At 43.1% G+C, this 14,425-nt stretch overlaps 1 protein-coding gene across 4 annotated transcripts in view; it reads left to right on the top strand.

The window, feature by feature from the left end:
- Positions 1–14,425, top strand: part of ankrd44 (ankyrin repeat domain 44) — a 40,180-nt gene that overhangs the window by 12,852 nt on the left and 12,903 nt on the right. For 3 of the 4 annotated variants that reach the window (XR_001659759.1, XM_016664559.1, XM_007578889.2), the window contains exons 3-20: positions 1,463–1,541; positions 2,081–2,151; positions 3,359–3,559; positions 3,906–3,993; positions 4,770–4,912; positions 5,702–5,914; positions 6,015–6,093; positions 6,170–6,284; positions 6,369–6,451; positions 8,922–9,030; positions 9,289–9,357; positions 9,508–9,648; positions 11,146–11,211; positions 11,291–11,402; positions 12,140–12,211; positions 13,030–13,231; positions 13,433–13,520; positions 13,603–13,720. Coding sequence is in view for 3 of the 4 variants with exons in the window: in XM_016664559.1 (XP_016520045.1) it covers positions 1,463–1,541; positions 2,081–2,151; positions 3,359–3,559; positions 3,906–3,993; positions 4,770–4,912; positions 5,702–5,914; positions 6,015–6,093; positions 6,170–6,284; positions 6,369–6,451; positions 8,922–9,030; positions 9,289–9,357; positions 9,508–9,648; positions 11,146–11,211; positions 11,291–11,402; positions 12,140–12,211; positions 13,030–13,231; positions 13,433–13,520; positions 13,603–13,720 (2,049 nt within the window). In the remaining variant the exon portion in view is untranslated. The remainder of the gene's footprint in view (positions 1–1,462; positions 1,542–2,080; positions 2,152–3,358; positions 3,560–3,905; positions 3,994–4,769; positions 4,913–5,701; positions 5,915–6,014; positions 6,094–6,169; positions 6,285–6,368; positions 6,452–8,921; positions 9,031–9,288; positions 9,358–9,507; positions 9,649–11,145; positions 11,212–11,290; positions 11,403–12,139; positions 12,212–13,029; positions 13,232–13,432; positions 13,521–13,602; positions 13,721–14,425) is intronic. The other variant, XM_007578886.2, reaches the window with a different exon arrangement.

Genomic DNA, 14,425 nt, shown 5'->3' on the forward strand with positions numbered 1-14,425 from the left:
CTTAATGTCACTTGGAATGTCTTCCAATCAGTCTGGGTTTTTTACTTAGGGAGGCCAGGCAGGGGGACAAACTGCAGAAGGACGGGACATTAGAGCTGCACTAAATGAGCTGCAGTCTTAGATTCCAGTGAACAGCAGGCCAAAACTTCAGTAAAACTATTTATTTACCCAAAATAAAACACATGAATCTGTTTAGCATGTGAAAACTGTGTAGTAGACTTGTTTGTTTGTTACAGTGACTATTTTTTCTAGTCGCACAATTAGCCTGCTTAGCTTAGCATAGCTTAACTGTATCGTATGCACCTCTGTTTTTAGCGCCTTTAAGCTAATGCTTTGCTACGTATTGAGCCCTTGTAGACAAAAAACTGTTTAGTTAGCTCCTTTTCTACTTTATGTAGAGTTTTTGATGCAGTATCTGAGGCTTCTTTTTCTTCTTATTATTTTTAAACATCATGTACATCAACCTGCTGATGGGACTAGAGATGGAAACTAGCCTTTTGGCTATAGTCTCATGCATTTATATGTAAATGTTAATTGATGTGTAATGTCCCATTTTCAAAAAGTAAACTTGAAACAGTCAACAGCAACAGAAGATAATGTGTTATCTCGGTGCTAACCTGAAGCACCGGTCAGGCTTTTACCGACCGACGGCGATTCCTAGGTACCTCTGGGTCTGTTACTGTGATTCTGATGATAAATTACAACCTTTTTACTTTCTAAATGAATAATTAATTACTTAAAAATCATTTAGGGGTATTTTCTGGATTTTTAGTTTGGAGTTGAACAGTACCTATGATAAAACTGAAAGACCTCTCCATGCTTTGCAAGTGGGAAAACCTGCAAAATCAGCAGCGGATCAAATACTTGTTCCCCCCACTGTAATGTACATAAAATTGGTACATATCAGTTATTGGCCATAATATAAATATTGATATAGGCCCAAGTTTTCAATTTGGTGCATCAAAAAAAACAAAACAAAAAAAAAAACACTCCACTAAAAAACAAGAGGTATTAGCTATGTGCTAATATATCTTAGCACACAGCAGAATCAGAGGCTGCTAAAGTGTTCTGGCTAGAACAGGTCAGCTTTGCTATTATTAGTGAATATAGTGATGATGATATTGATTATGGTTAACCCACATTTTTACCTTCATCACAACGTCCCAACATCCTGGCCTTTAAAAATGCACATTAAATGTTTGCATGAGGGGCTGTGAAGGTTAATCCAGCAGGCCAGAAATACGACTAACATGCACAACTACCATGCATGGCATAATATTCTACCAAACATGACTGCGGTCTGCACAGCTCTGGGCTGGTTATGTGATTAGAAGTGGATTGTTTTCTGTCCAGAGTCCAGCATGGTTCTGTTGGTTCAGAGGTTAATCCCTCTGAGGTTTCTCCTGGGTGCTTGTTTTTCTGGAGCCTGCTGCATCTTGACTTGTTGCTGGTTTTCCTGCAGGATCCAGAGAAACGCACCCCGCTGCATGCAGCAGCGTTCCTGGGAGATGCAGAGATCATCGAGCTCCTCATCCTCTCCGGTAAGAAATCCACTCTGATCTTCATCCTTCACATTTTCCATCTACTGTTATATGTTGCAAGGGCCTTTTTTCACTTATGATATGAACCTGAAGTTAAAATATTTACAGAAAACTATTATTATTATTATTATTATTATTATTATTATTATTATTAAATGATCTCAGAAGCATAAATCCTTTGATAGCTTCTCTGCATCCTGTGTTTCTTGATGTTCTTCACTAAAGAACTTGTGTAGCAGATTAGCTTCAGATATTCACTTTAAATTGTAAGTATTTTCACAGTTTACATATCTGGTGATTGAATTACTATGGAAAGCGTTTTTCTAAGTTTGTCCTTGTTTTTTTTTTTTTCCTCTTAATCTAAAATGTGAGACAAGATGAAAAAGGAAACACACAGTTGTCTTACTTTAGCTAGCTGGTGTGTGTGCCGTCATGGCTGGTGTAGTTTTTGCAGTGTGTTCTTCCATCTGACAGCCATATTGATGTGTGAAGGTGCAGATCAGCAGCACCGTGTTCACATGAATGTTTCCATGCTGCAGGGGCCAGAGTCAATGCCAAAGATAACATGTGGCTTACCCCTCTGCATCGCGCCGTGGCATCCCGCAGTGAGGTGAGTGTACACACACACACAAATACATACACACACATACACACTCAAGTGGAGCCACGAGTTTACATACATCAAGTAAAAAGATTTACACAACTTCTTTTCTCACAGTCTGGAAAGAAATCAGACCAAACTTCTCTGAAACAAACAGAGTTTGGTCTGATTTCACTTCAGGCAGTAGCTGCACTTCTCTTACAAAAGTTCACACGACTTTGTCACTGCCTGTATTCCCATTGACCATATAATTGCGCAATTTGACGTGTTGAAAATAAATTTGCTTAATGGAACACTGTGATTAGAAAAAAAAAAGTATTTTTTTGTTTTATAAAAAGTTTTGCCGCTGGGATGAGGTGGTTTTTCTTGCCGTATCATAATTGTTTAATTTCGCAAAAATGCAATGGAGTTGCTTTTTTTTTTTGTTTTGCTCGTGATCAACAACTGGTGCAAACCACGAAGAAGAAGACGACAGGAAGTGGTTGGAGGATCAAGGCATGGCGTGTTTTTTAATGGCTTATTCAGCCATATTCACGTTTGATTTTAATTGCGTTTCTTATTTAATGGAAATAAAATTGCGGAATTTAGCTCACATTTGTAATGGAAACAGCTAATATTCCGCTAACGTCGAAAAGACACAATTTCTGTCCTTCCAAGGGTTTGCGCCGGTGTTTTCATTTCAGTTTTATGAAATGAACAAGTTTTTTTTTAAACATTTCAAAAAACCCAATTTAATATCCGATATTTTAATTACATTATAATTAAATTAAAACTTTTGTTTTGAACTAATGAACTTATTTTGACATGGCCAGAAGTACACCCCATCCCTTTTTGTAGAAAACGAGAGTTTCTATGCATTTGGTGTGTTTCCATTAAGCCAATTTATATTACATACGTCAAATTGCGCAATTATATGGTCAATGGAAATGCAGCTAGTAAACAGTCTCTTACTGCTACGACTTATTCTGACCGAAAAACTCTTCATACAAATTGAACTTTTTCACAATGTGGTAGAAAGAGAGAGACATGAGAAAAAATTTTTTGATTTATTGCTTATTGCGTCAGGCCTAGTGAAACGTTTTGTCTCATCGTGCTGCCATTTAACAAATCTTAATAAATAATCCGCATTCCTTTAACTTCATCATCCCTCTTGTTTTCCATAGTGACTCTGGTTAAAGTCGTCCTCCGGTCTGTTTTGTCTCGCCTTCCCCTCCAGGACGCCGTGCGGGTTCTGATCCGACACTCTGCAGACGTGAACGCGCGGGACAAGAACTGGCAGACGCCGCTGCACGTTGCCGCCGCCAACAACGCTCTGAGGTGCGCCGAGGTCATCATCCCCCTGCTGAGCAGCGTGAACGTGTCGGACCGCGGCGGGCGGACCGCGCTGCACCACGCCGCCCTCAACGGTCACACAGAGGTACTGCAGGCAGAGTCCAGACTGAAGCAGCTTTTTCCAGTGCAGTTTTCCTGAAGAGGGCGGCTGTGATGTAAGCGGCCCTTTGTTGCTATTCTGGTTGGTTGGATGAATAGAGGAAACAGGTGGGCGAGAGCAGCTGTATCGGTGGGGTTTTGGAGTGGGCGGTGCCTTTTCATTTCTGACGGAATCATTCAGAAATGTGCCGGAGCTCAAATTAATCTGCTGTTTCACCACCAACAACAAGTCCGCCACAGTTTTCATGCAACAAGTGAGCCGGGAGACGAGCTGTGTTTGTTCATCATGTTGTTCCTACCAATCCCTCCTCCTCTGCTTGCTTTTCCCTCAGATGGTGAACCTGCTGCTCGCTAAAGGAGCCAACATCAACGCCTTCGACAAGAAGGACGGCCGGGCGCTGCATTGGGCCGCTTTCATGGGTGAGACCAACTCACCGCTTTCTAATAGAACTAAATGTCACATTTATTCCTGTCCAAGATGTGTAAAAAGATTATTATTGCTGTTTTTTTTAATTAATGCAAGCCTAAAAATGTTTGTTTTTAGTGTTTTATAGCCTTTCCTCCTTTCTTCTTCCCGTTATTCCCCTCCTATGTTCTTCTCACTGTATTCCTTCTTAGACACAAATTCAAAATTGGAAATAGAAATATGAAACAATTTCATTAGATCAAACTGTGCCACACATTTCAAGGACTTCAATCTGTTATTTCAAAATGAGAAAACAGGAAAACATGCTGCCAGTAAATAATAAAAACCTCATTTTTAATCTGAAGCTGGTTATTTTTCAGCATAGAGCCATTTTGTGCTTTAATGTTTAACACTGGCTAGTCTAGATTCGGCTGGCTGAGTCTTCCAGTAGGTGACGTTAATGTCTGATACTGTTATTCTTATAATGAGGTCTTTTTTCTCTCTCCATGTTCTGCCTTCAAGTCAGTTTCAGTAAAATGTCCTGGTCATTTTTTTCTGCTGATAATCAGAAAAATGACCACAATCACGTGCTTCCATCTCAGTTCTCAGCGTGTCAGGCTGTGTCTGCTAGCTAAAGCGAAGGCTGGAGTTAGTGGAGCTCTCAACTAAAACAGAGCATGAATGTTGAATCATTCAGAAAGTTCCAGGATCCGACTCCTGTTTGAGAAAAAGGTTCAAGCCCAGACCTTATTCAGGTGCGACTCGGTTTGTGTGCTGCTGCCCCCTGCAGGTCATTTGGAAGTAGTGCGTCAGCTGGTGAGTCAGGGTGCAGAGATCAGCTGTAAGGACAAGCGGGGGTACACGCCTCTCCACGCTGCAGCGTCCAGCGGACAGCTGTCCGTGGTCAAACACCTGCTCAACCTGGCTGTAGAGGTGAGGGCAGATGAAGCCTTTCCACTCTGTGTTTCAGTTCATATTTACAGGATTCCACCCATTTACAATAAACAAGTAACCTCGTTGGATTTTTACAACCTCCTCCTGTGACGTAAACTGAATATAAACGTCTACAATAATTCTTCAAGTCAAGCTCGTGTTGTATTTGGTAACCATTGACCGAGACACACAAATCTGGCAGCTCCATCTTTTTGAAGGGGCATTATCATGCTAAATGTACTTTTTTTTTTTTCCAGCATTACATCGTATTATAATGTTATTCCCTCATCTAAAACATACCTGAAGTGTTACTATGATTCTTTCATTGATGTCTAAGAAATCCTTTAATCTCCATGGTAACCATTCAGCTGTGCAAAACGCCTGGGTGGACATAGATCTGCCTTTGAGGCTCATCCTGTGAGATGTGGTTTCCAAGCTTCTGAGCTTCCAACTCACAGAGCAGCCCTTCCCTTCCCTTCCCCACTCAGCTCCTTCAGACTAGCCAGCAGCAATTAGCAAACACTGTTTGCTTGTACTATGGGATCATTTCCTTATCCCATAGTACAAGCTACTTCTCAGTGAAACGCTGGTAAAAACTTTGTGAAATTATTAGTAGAGGAGTGATGTTGTGAGGGTTTCCTGAACGCGGAGTTTCAGAAAACCCAGAATTTTCTTAAAGAGACAGAGGCGTCGAATTACAAAGTCACATTTCTTTCAAGTTAGCAGGTTGCCTGTAAGTCAGCACTTCTGTCACGCACCCCTGCCCTTACGGTCACGTTTCCTCAACAGATTGACGAGGCCAACGCGTTTGGCAACACGGCGCTCCATGTCGCCTGTTTCAACGGCCAGGACGCCGTCGTCAGTGAGCTGATCGACTACGGCGCCAACGTCAGCCAGCCCAACAACAAAGGCTTCACCCCGCTGCACTTCGCTGCTGCCTCCACACACGGCGCGCTCTGCCTGGAGTTCCTGGTCAACAACGGGGCTGACGTTAACGTGCAGGTAAAGCCAGGCTCCTAGGGACGGACGACACGCTGCTCAGTTGAAGTAAAAGTTCTGTTCTGTTAAAACCTGAATCCTTGTTTGCTTTGTTTTCAACCAGAGCCGAGACGGGAAGAGTCCTCTTCACATGACGGCGGTTCACGGTCGCTTTACCCGCTCACAGACCCTCATCCAGAACGGTGGGTTGTCGCTCTGCTCATCGTCCTTTCCTGAAGCTGCTCTTTTGTCTTCAAGCGTCCACCCTTTGTGTTTCAGGCGGAGAGATCGACAGCATGGACAAGGACGGCAACACCCCGCTTCACGTTGCCGCCCGCTACGGCCACGAACTCCTCATAAACACGCTCATCACTAGCGGAGCGGACTGCACAAGGTGTGGCGTTTGCTTGTCCGCAAGTGTTTTCGTCGCCAGGGCAGGTTTCTAATCATTAAAAATGCTGTCCATCTCTCTGTACAGACGAGGAGTCCATGGGATGTTTCCTCTCCACCTGGCAGCCTTGAACGCTCACTCCGACTGCTGCAGGAAGCTGCTGTCCTCAGGTAGTTTACCCTCACATACTGATAAGTATGGTGGAAAATGCGCAGAATTTTGCAAAACTGTAATGGAAATGATTTTTCCCACCACACAAGTCACATGGTCAACAACCGGATGTTACCACTGGTGGAAAATACGAAGAAGGCATCATTTGGAGGATGATGGCACTGCATGTTTTTTAATGACTTGTCGCGTCAACCAGCTTATTTACATGTGATTTTAATTGCGTTTCTTATTTAGTGGAAATACTGCGATTGCAAAATTGTGATTATATATATATATTTTTTACAATAGTGGAATATTGACAAAGTTTTGTGTACATTTGTAATGGAAATGCAGCTACTGAGACGGATTCCACTCTTTCTCTGAACAAGTTGTTCTCTTTCTGAGTTTTTCTTCTTCTTTTTGCCACGCTATAGAGAAATTGGAAGAGAGGACAAGACTGTAAAATGTTTTGACTCTGGCTCCACACAAATTTGATGATTTCAAGACTCCAGTGCTTGTTGTGTCCTCAGGCGATGAGCACAGACAACAAGGGTTCATCATGTGGTTCGGTTATATTGTGGAAGTGAACACAAAGAACTATTTATATTTCTAACCCATGCACAGCTGCTGGATGGTTGGGCCGCATTTGTTACCCTCAGTTAAAAGTGGAGCTCAAAGTTTTTACTGCAACATTTCAGGAGATGTGTTTTCTTCGCTTCTTTCAGGCACTCAGTTTTGGTAGAAAATGTGAGTTGAGAGCATTTTATTGGACTACCAATAAGTTACCAATAAGTTACTTTATACTTTCTTCAATGCTGCCAGCGTGCCACTCTGGAATGAGCATTACATAGGCATAAAATTACTTAAAGTTGCATTAATAGGAAGCTGTGTTTTTATAGACATTTTATCCGTGCATTTTAAAGCTGCGCACTAGAAATGTTGATAGAAACACTAAAAATTCAAAATAATGTACTCGATTTAGCAAAAACTCTTTTACGCTGTTTTTGCGAGAAACAGTTAGTGTGTAAATGGAGAGATGAAAACACATTTGTCAAATGGGTTTGTGCTTTACCAGAGGCATGAAACTGTTTATATCCAAACCTCCAGCTCAGAGGGGAGGACTGTCTCTGTTTCACTAAATTATTTTTTGATTGGTTCCAAACCTGTAGATGGGAATATTTTTATTTGTGACATATTAAATGGACGCCCAAAATTCGTGTGACAACTGAATGGAAATACGGTTAGAAAACTGTGGCAAACTTCCCTTTCCTCTGACTGCCAGTAACTTTATTTTACTTTCCACTCCACATGTATTTGCTGCTTCTTGTTCTGTCGTATAAAATCCGAATAACACACACTGAGGGGTGTTGTGGTTGCAACATGTTGGAATACGAAAAGGTTGAGGGGTTGGGAATATTTTTACAAGGCGCTGGATGTGGGGCTGGGATGAAACCTGGTGTTTACACCGGGGTGAATCGCTCATTACATTCTCAAGTGGAACACAGAAGAGGATGGAAGAGGAAAAACAGACGCTTTCTTGTCCAAAACGGGTCTGAACGTGTTTCAGAATGACTGAGATGTCGAAACAAAACGCAAGTTCTCAAAGTAATTTGAGCTCAGCTTGTGCTAAAACATCCATCCATCCATTTTCTTTACACCCTTGTCCCTTAGTGGGGTCAGGAGGTGCTGGTGCCCATCTCCAGCTAACGTTCCAGGCGAGAGGCGGGGTCACCCTGGACAGGTCGCCAGTCTGTCGCAGGGCAACACAGAGGACACACAGGACATTAACCTGACAGTCATGTTTTTGGACTGTGGGAGGAAGCCGGAGTACCCGGAGAGAACCCACGCATGCACAGGGAGAAGCGAACCCAGAACCTTCTGGCTGCAAGCCAACAGCTGCTCCCCTGTGCAGCCTTGTGCTAAAACATAATCAAGCATTTCCCTTCTTCCTGTCTCCACGCCTCCTGTCTATCAGTGTATCAACTCTCTGTCTCGTGGTCTTAAGGGACTCGGTCAATTTGGACCCCGCGAGCTTTTTAATCTATGCTTAGTTCCGGCGGGGTCGCACTGACCCCGCGTGTGTTTTTACGAGGTTTTGTGTGTGTGTGTGTGTGTGTGTGTGTGTGTGTGTGTGTGTGTGTGTGTGTGTGTGTGTGTGTGTGTGTGTGTGTGTGTTGTTGCGTCTTATTTCTGCCGCGCTCTTCCTGAGCGTCGCGCTAAGGCCTCGGGTTCAACGTCCCCACCGGTTCTGAGCTGCTCAGACTGTCCGACTGTATGTGTAACCTGAAGGCATCAAGTTCTGTCGTCTGCGTTTGCAACATACGGCTCGTATCTGTCCGCCTGTATGATCACGTGAGCCTCGTTTCCTCCCTCCTGTCCCACTAACACCTGTCTTTCTCTCCTCGCCCGCCTGCTTCTCTTCTTGTCTCTGTCTCTCTGCCGATGTGTGTTGTCTGGCCTCCCTGCGTCTCCCTGTGCCGCCCCCTTCAGGTCGGAGGTTTGGCATTATGTGTAACGACTCGGTCCTGTCCGCAGGCTTCCAGATAGACACCCCGGACAGCCTCGGGAGGACGTGCCTGCACGCAGCCGCTGCTGGAGGGTGAGTGCCGCCGGGAACTTCATGAATTCATCTGATATTGTGGCAGAATCATTTTCACTCAAGTAAGGTAGAAAAAAAATGTCACCAAGTAAAAAGGCGACTCGAAAGATCAAACAAACAAGCCAACCGAAATATAAAGTTATGTGGAAATGTTATTTTAAAAGGTGTTATTTTAAACACCAAAATGAAAATAACCCAACCCTTTGTAAACATTAACAGCCAGACATTTCCATTAACCAGGTTTCTCTTTCTGTGCAGTAATGTGGACTGTGTCAAACTGCTGCTGAGCAGTGGGGGGGAACATGACCGCAGAGACAAATGTGGCAGGTAGGAAACGGCACAACAGCCTGTCACTGAGCCATGCTTCAGTCTGCTTAAATTCTCTCATGTTGACTTGTTGCCTCAGATGGGGTCTTGTTTCTTGTTCTGTTGTTTCTGCTGGTGTCGCTTTAATACGTTGGTCTCCGTGTCCCTCAGGACTCCGCTTCATTATGCAGCAGCCAGCCGTCACTTTCAGTGTCTGGAGACCCTGGTAGCTTGTGGCATTGACATTAATGCGACCGACCAGTGGGGGCGCTCTGCCCTGCACTACGCTGCTGCCTCAGACCTGGACAGAAGGTGAGCTGGTACAGAGCCTGTTACCTGCTCAGGTAACATGATGTCACACACCAGATGAGTTCTGATTAGGGAGTTTGGCCGATATTAATATTGCTGCTGCCAGTAAGTTGGGGGGGCCAGGACTACCTCTGGGGGGAGGCAAAATTTAAAATGTAACGGTCTCGCAGAGAAATGCTAAATGTTTCGTTTGATGACTACAAATTGGAAATAAAATGATTTTTTTCTTTGACGGACAACGAAAAAACTCTAGCGCCACCTCTGCTCCAAACTACGGACATTGTCGGCCCTTATTAGTTTTTTTTGTTTTTTTGTGGAGGATTAGTAAATAACTTCTTGGTGTTTTACAACCACCAGGTATGAAGGGCTTTAGCCTTTGAGTTTCACCACAGCGCAGCACATTTGAAACATCCAGGAGATCAATGTCAGCTCGTTTTTATGAGTACAAGTGTAAAAGAGGCTGATATCGCGTCTGATATAAATCTATTTATTTATGTGACCACATGGACTTATATAAAGTTTTATACATTTTCTTCTCATATATTTATTATTGTTTTTCTTCTTTAGATATTAGCTTGACTTAGAATGATTCCAAATAATGTACAGGAATGACCTGGTGCTGTTATATGTCAATCATCTGGGGGGGCCAATCAGATGACAGGGAGGCACTGGCCCCCCAGGCCCCCCTCTGGCTCCGCCTCTGGCTGCTGCGGCCTATAACTTATATTTACCAATGTTATGTATATTACTTTATTCTTTCTAAACCTTTGGAAAAAAAATAAACAACCAGAAACAGACACAAGGTGGAAATAAGTATTTGTTGTTTATATCTGCCCAGTTTTATTTATCATGCTGATCCCAATGTTAAAAACACAGTTGTTACTCTTTAGTTATAATACAATCAGATCTAGATCAATCAAAAAAAGAAAAGGAAATTGAGAGAGAAAAAGATCAAAAAGATCATATGTTTTTTTCCCTTTTAACATGTACATAATTTTTAATGAAATTTAATCAGAAAAGCAGAGAGGGGACATTAACATGTAGCAAAGTTTAATTTAAATTGAAAGAGACAACAATTAAGATTTTTTTGAAAACTAATATGCTCAGTTCTTCGTTTACATCAAATAACCACAGACATACATTTTGTGTCATAATTCTTCCAATGTTCAGCAATAATGTCCATCTGTAAATTCACAGAAATGTCTTTTTTTTTTCACCCTGTAAATAACCTTGCTCGCCTCATCCCATTCCTAAACGGTCGGCTCATCATGCTGCACCGTCCATTTTTTTTTTTTTTTCCATTTTCGTTTCCCAGAGGCCAAAAAAGCGTTCGGCACAGCAGTTATCTACAGAGCTCTATTTAAAAAGCCGTGGCGGGCCGGATTTGGCCCCCAGTCCTTGACTTCAGCACGTGTTTCAGAGCATGCTGGTAATAGTGCTGTAAAATAAGCGGTGAGATGACGCCGTTTATGCTAACATTTAGCTTCAACCCCTCCACAGGCGGCGTGTTGCCCTGGAGCCAGAGAGCGAGGGAGTGCAGGCGGAGAGGGAGAAGGAGGCCGCGCTGTGAGGGGAATCGTTCGGACATGTTGGATGTTCTGCTGCCGGTTGCTCCCTCCGCTGAGTCTCTGTGTTTGTGTTGCAGATGTTTGGAGTTCCTGCTGCAGAGCGGAGCGACGGCCTCGGTCAAAGACAAACAGGGCTACAGTCCTGTCCATTACGCTGCCGCCTTTGGTCACAGGCACTGTCTGGAACTGGTTGGTCCCCACACACACACGCCCACACACACACACACACACACACACACACACACACACACACACACACAGCCCAGTGAAATCTAACAAAGACACAGTAGCTTTTGTGGGGTTTTTTGACTAAAACTGCCTGTAAGGACTTTCACCCCCCAGTCGTTGCCATGTTATGTTGGTCTGATGCTGGTGAAAGCAGCAACTTGTCATTCTGAGTGTTTGCTCATGTTAATGTGGTCAGCTGCTATTTTGGGAATGGGCTTTCTGTGCATGGCCAAAGGCTGAAGGAAGTGACAAAATAATGACAATATCTCCCTTATAACCCACGTCGCAGCATCTTAACTTTTGAATCTTTTTTTTTTTCTAGTGAATAGACTAGAATGATATTTTTCTGACCGTCTTTTCCATCTTTTATCAGGATTACATGAATTTGCTGACTGTAAAGTCTCTGTGTGTCTTTGCTAGACTGTAAATAAATCCCACGTGGGCTGGAAGTTTCCTAAGTGTCTGAATGTAAACATCCTGCCTCTGTGGGAACAGTTGAAATGTCTGATCCAGCTAAAACACTGCTGAATCAGCCAGTTAATCATCCCTAATAATCCCTTACCTTAATCTGAGATATTCTTTAAATATTCAGAAAAAAAGGTGATTAAAGTTCCCACATTAAGCATCCTTTAATCCCATATGACGGCTTTCTGAGGCCAGCCAGCCGGGTCTCATGCTGGTTTTGTTCTGACATGCAGCTGCTGAACAGAGACGATGGACCTCAAGAAGATCCTGAGTCTCCTCATGCCAGGAGCCCTCTGCACCTCGCTGTAAGTCTCCTCTGTTCTCCTGCTCGTCTTTTTACTGTAATCCACATAACGTCATGCGTTATGAGCGAAGGTGTTCCATAAGGTCGGTTTCCAAGTAAAGTTAATAGTAAATGATTTAATACATCATCTCTACTGGTTTGTCTCTGCTTTATTTATGTCAACAAAATGTTTTTAAAAGGAGCAGTATTATGAAAAATCCAACTTTTGTCATCTTATATTGTTATTTCCTCTTCAAAAACATATCTGGAGTTTTGCTATGATTCCTCCATGCAAGTTTGAGAAATCCTTTAATCTCCATGGCAACCATTGAGTTGTTCTATACACCTTGATGGACCGAGCCCCGTTTTGACAACGAAGCTCCTCCTCGGAGCTGCAGCACAGAGCAGCCCTCCCGTACGACTCCTCCACTCAGCTCCTTCAGACTAGCCAGCACCAATTAGCAAACACCTGGTGGACCTGAGCATCTGCTGAGCTCATTATAGGAGCTGCATCTCAGAACAACACTTTGTTAAAGGGTTAATTGAGGAGCCATGTTGTCATGACTTCCTGAATGCGCAGCTTCAGAAAAAGCAGGAGTTTCTTAAAGAGACAGGCAAAAGTCTGTCACTTTCATGGTGTTCAAACGCAAAGTCAAATTTCTTTTAAGTCAAGCATCTTATAACAACTGAAGGCACAATGGTTATTTGATTATTCTATAAAATGGCTAGAAAACACCTAACACTGCCCCGTTAAGAGATTTTAATGAAGAATTATTAATTGTTTCCCTGTTAAACGTTTTTTTATTAACGTTTTTAACTCTGAGCTCGTTTTTCCGTCAGGCATACCACGGCCACGCCCAGGCTCTGGAGGTCCTGCTGCAGGGGGAGAGGGAGGTGGACCAGACCGACGAGGCAGGACGGACCCCTCTGGCCCTGGCCGCCCTCCGGGGCCACACCGACTGCGTTCACACGCTCCTCAGCCAGGGGGCGTCGCCACACTCCAGTGATCAGCAGTACGGCCGTTCACCTGTGCACCTGGCAGGTGGGTTAACGGTCATGGATAGAGTCCAGGTTAAATTTTAGATTTTCGATCAAATCGCCTTTCATTTAGAGGGAACGGTTAGTGCAGCGCTGCAGCCATGTTTGAGTCATGGTTATAACGCCTTTGTCTGGTTTGGATCCAGTTTCTGTCGCACTATTCAACAGTTAGTCAGCTGACCAACGTCTGCTCCTCTCTGCTCAGTGATGAACGGCCATACTACGTGTGTGCGCCTCCTGCTGGATGAATCGGACGGTGTGGAGCTCATTGATGCCGCCGACTCTCAGGGACAGTGAGTTGTGCTTTTCCCTTCTGCCGTCCCGCATTATTTTTGTGTCTGCTGCTTTAAGGAAGCGTCGCCCTGTTTCCTGCAGGACGCCTCTGATGCTGGCGGTGGCTGGAGGTCACGTCGACGCCGTGTCGCTGCTGCTGGAGCGGGAAGCCAACGTCAACATGGCCGACAGCCACGGCCTCACAGCCCTCCACCTCGGGGTGAGTCTCTGTCACAGGGCTCTGCAGCCTTTATGAAGCTACATACAAATTGTTTGGCGCTGCAAATGTTACAAGCCTTTTAAAAAAAGAGAATATTTCATTTAAAAAAAATATCTACTGTAAGAAGTTATTTTAAAAAGAAAAATACAGTTTTGTTTCTTAGGTTTTAAAGAACAATATAAAAAAAGCTTAAAAAAGGAATGGATGCATTTCATTTTATGGGATATTCATATTTGTAAAAAAAGAAATGTAGGAAAAGTAGATGGTTAATGTAGTGATAATTTTAGGGTTGCAACTAAATTATTTTAGTAATCGATCATTTTGACGATTCATTTAATAAAATAATTATCACAGTCAGCTAATTTTTCATTAAATGATTCAGTCTTATTTTATGCAATACATAAAAAATGTAAATAAGCAGATGCTGCAATTCTTTTTAAAGTAGCAAAATAAACATTTTACTGCCTAAAATTGAGTAACAGGACTCCTCTGGTGAACACTTGATAATTTGTAGCAAAGGATTCATCTTCAGCCAAATAATCCTTCTAACATCATGTGGAAAGTCCAGTTCAACAGCTAAAGGTGTCGCATACGAGGTTTGTTTTAAACAATTTACCAGGTGAAGCTAAAAATGCCACTTGAGGAGTTCTGTGTGGAACATAATTATAGATAAGGTTTGTGGACATGGACATTATTTATTTTGTA

This window comes from Poecilia formosa, unplaced genomic scaffold, assembly GCF_000485575.1.
Source record: "Poecilia formosa unplaced genomic scaffold, Poecilia_formosa-5.1.2 Scaffold496, whole genome shotgun sequence".
NCBI lineage: Eukaryota > Metazoa > Chordata > Actinopteri > Cyprinodontiformes > Poeciliidae > Poecilia > Poecilia formosa.